The 1,622-nt window shown below is 47.2% G+C and overlaps 1 protein-coding gene across 1 annotated transcript; it reads right to left on the bottom strand.

Moving 5' to 3' along the window:
- Nucleotides 1–263: 263 nt before the first annotated feature.
- Nucleotides 264–1,166, bottom strand: LOC103707407 (MFP1 attachment factor 1-like). The gene has a single exon (XM_008791878.6). It carries the CDS (start codon nucleotides 1,081–1,083, stop codon nucleotides 571–573), a length of 513 nt encoding a protein of 170 aa, XP_008790100.1. The 5' UTR covers nucleotides 1,084–1,166; the 3' UTR covers nucleotides 264–570.
- Between the last annotated feature and the right edge of the window lie 456 nt (nucleotides 1,167–1,622).

The raw sequence follows: 1,622 nt of genomic DNA, 5'->3' as shown, positions 1-1,622 counted from the left end.
GGCCCTGACACCAGCCTCACAATAGAGAAAAAATAAAGCCATGTGATGTAATATATATCAGTTCTCCAAAATATTTTATAAAAATTCTTCTTCTGGCATAAAAAAAGTTCAATGAAGTGACTCATTCTATTCACCAACTCCTCTATGATGAACACAGCAATAGCATCCTGCAACAAGTCCTGACAGCATTACCTATAAAAGATGATATGCATCTAAGTTACAGAAAGCAATATCACAAAATCTCTGCATTCCAAGAAAACAAATCCTCTGAAGTACTTTGAGATTTCTATTAGAATCAGAGGGGCAAATATAACAAAGCAATCATACAACATTCCAAAACCTCGAAAAGATCATATACCAAGTACCATATCCCACAGATCATCATATACCAAACAACAACAACAACAAACTATCTGGTCCAATCTTTAAAAGATATATCGAAAGACTGATCCCGCTTCAAGAAAACACAGCAGACAACAAAACCCTCAACCAACGCATGATCCATTTCATCCAGATCAAGATTCTGGAACAAGAGGATATATCATCATATTATTCTAAAGAAATATGCAGTCAAGCAGACGAAGAAGCGGAGCTTTCCCCACCAGCGGCGGTGGGGAGAGCGTTCTCCACGGTGGCGCCGCCATCGGACGGAGGAGGGGTGGTCGCAGGGCTGGACCTGGATACCGAGGACGCCTTCGCCTTGACGGTCTCGAGCATCCGTTGGCTAATCTCCTCGGAGTAGATCTGGAGGGTTTTAATCCCGTCGTCCACGGAGGCGGCGATGGGTGCGGAGGAGGCAGAAGCGGTGGCGAAGGCCTCCTCCTCGATCCGGCGGGCGGCATCGGAGGCGTCGGAGGGGGAAAGGACGCCGTAGCGCTTGGAGAGGACGGACTCGGTGGAGAGGGTCTGGACGAGGCGCTGGATCACCGCCTCCCGCGTCCGCTGCGAGGGGGGCCAGACGTTGAGGGCGACGGAGGGCAAGATGCCCGCCGCCCCCGCCTTGGACTCCCCGGCGTTCTCCTCCGCCGACTTGGGGGGCTCTTCGCCGCCTTGGGGCTTCGTCTCCTCGCCTTCTTCCGCCATAGCCGAGAAATTTCTCACTCTATTCGTCGGAGACGGAGCGATGTTGGGATTAAAACGTTCTCCGTATTCCCCTCAATAACGAAAAAAAAAAATCGAAGAGAAGAGAACTAAAGCATAGACTTATGTGGGCCCTGCCGATGCGATTGGATTTTCAGCCTCGCAAACTGATACATTAGTTCACGGGCCCACGATTTAGTACCGTTTCAGGGCTGGTTTTATTTGTGGGTGTAAGGAACGCTGTCCGTTTAATTATTTTTCTGGTTGTTACTCTGGGTACAGACACCGCCCAGGGAGAAATTGTAGCATGTAATTATCAGGGAAGGGATTAATAATTATACACTTAATTAGCGGGGATAATCTCGTGTAAATTGGTGTTTTATAAATTCAAAAGCGGTGTTACCCTCACCCAATACGCCACCCGGATTCCAATGCCAGTGACACCTTAGATAGGGCTGAAATCAGACCCTATATAGATCAAATGACTGCATATTCATATCTCTTTTCATTTTATTTGATAAATACAAATATAAATATCAAGA

Source organism: Phoenix dactylifera, chromosome 15 (genome assembly GCF_051530095.1).
Source record: "Phoenix dactylifera cultivar Ajwa chromosome 15, Ajwa_hap1_PhDact_Kaust_v1.1, whole genome shotgun sequence".
Classification (NCBI taxonomy): Eukaryota; Viridiplantae; Streptophyta; class Magnoliopsida; order Arecales; family Arecaceae; genus Phoenix; species Phoenix dactylifera.
This window is presented reverse-complemented; position numbering and strand designations above follow the sequence as displayed.

What these genes read in the sequence shown, in the direction of transcription:
- LOC103707407 (XM_008791878.6), bottom strand. Translation starts at nt 1,083, where the DNA reads ATGGCGGAAGAAGGCGAGGAGACGAAGCCCCAAGGCGGCGAAGAGCCC.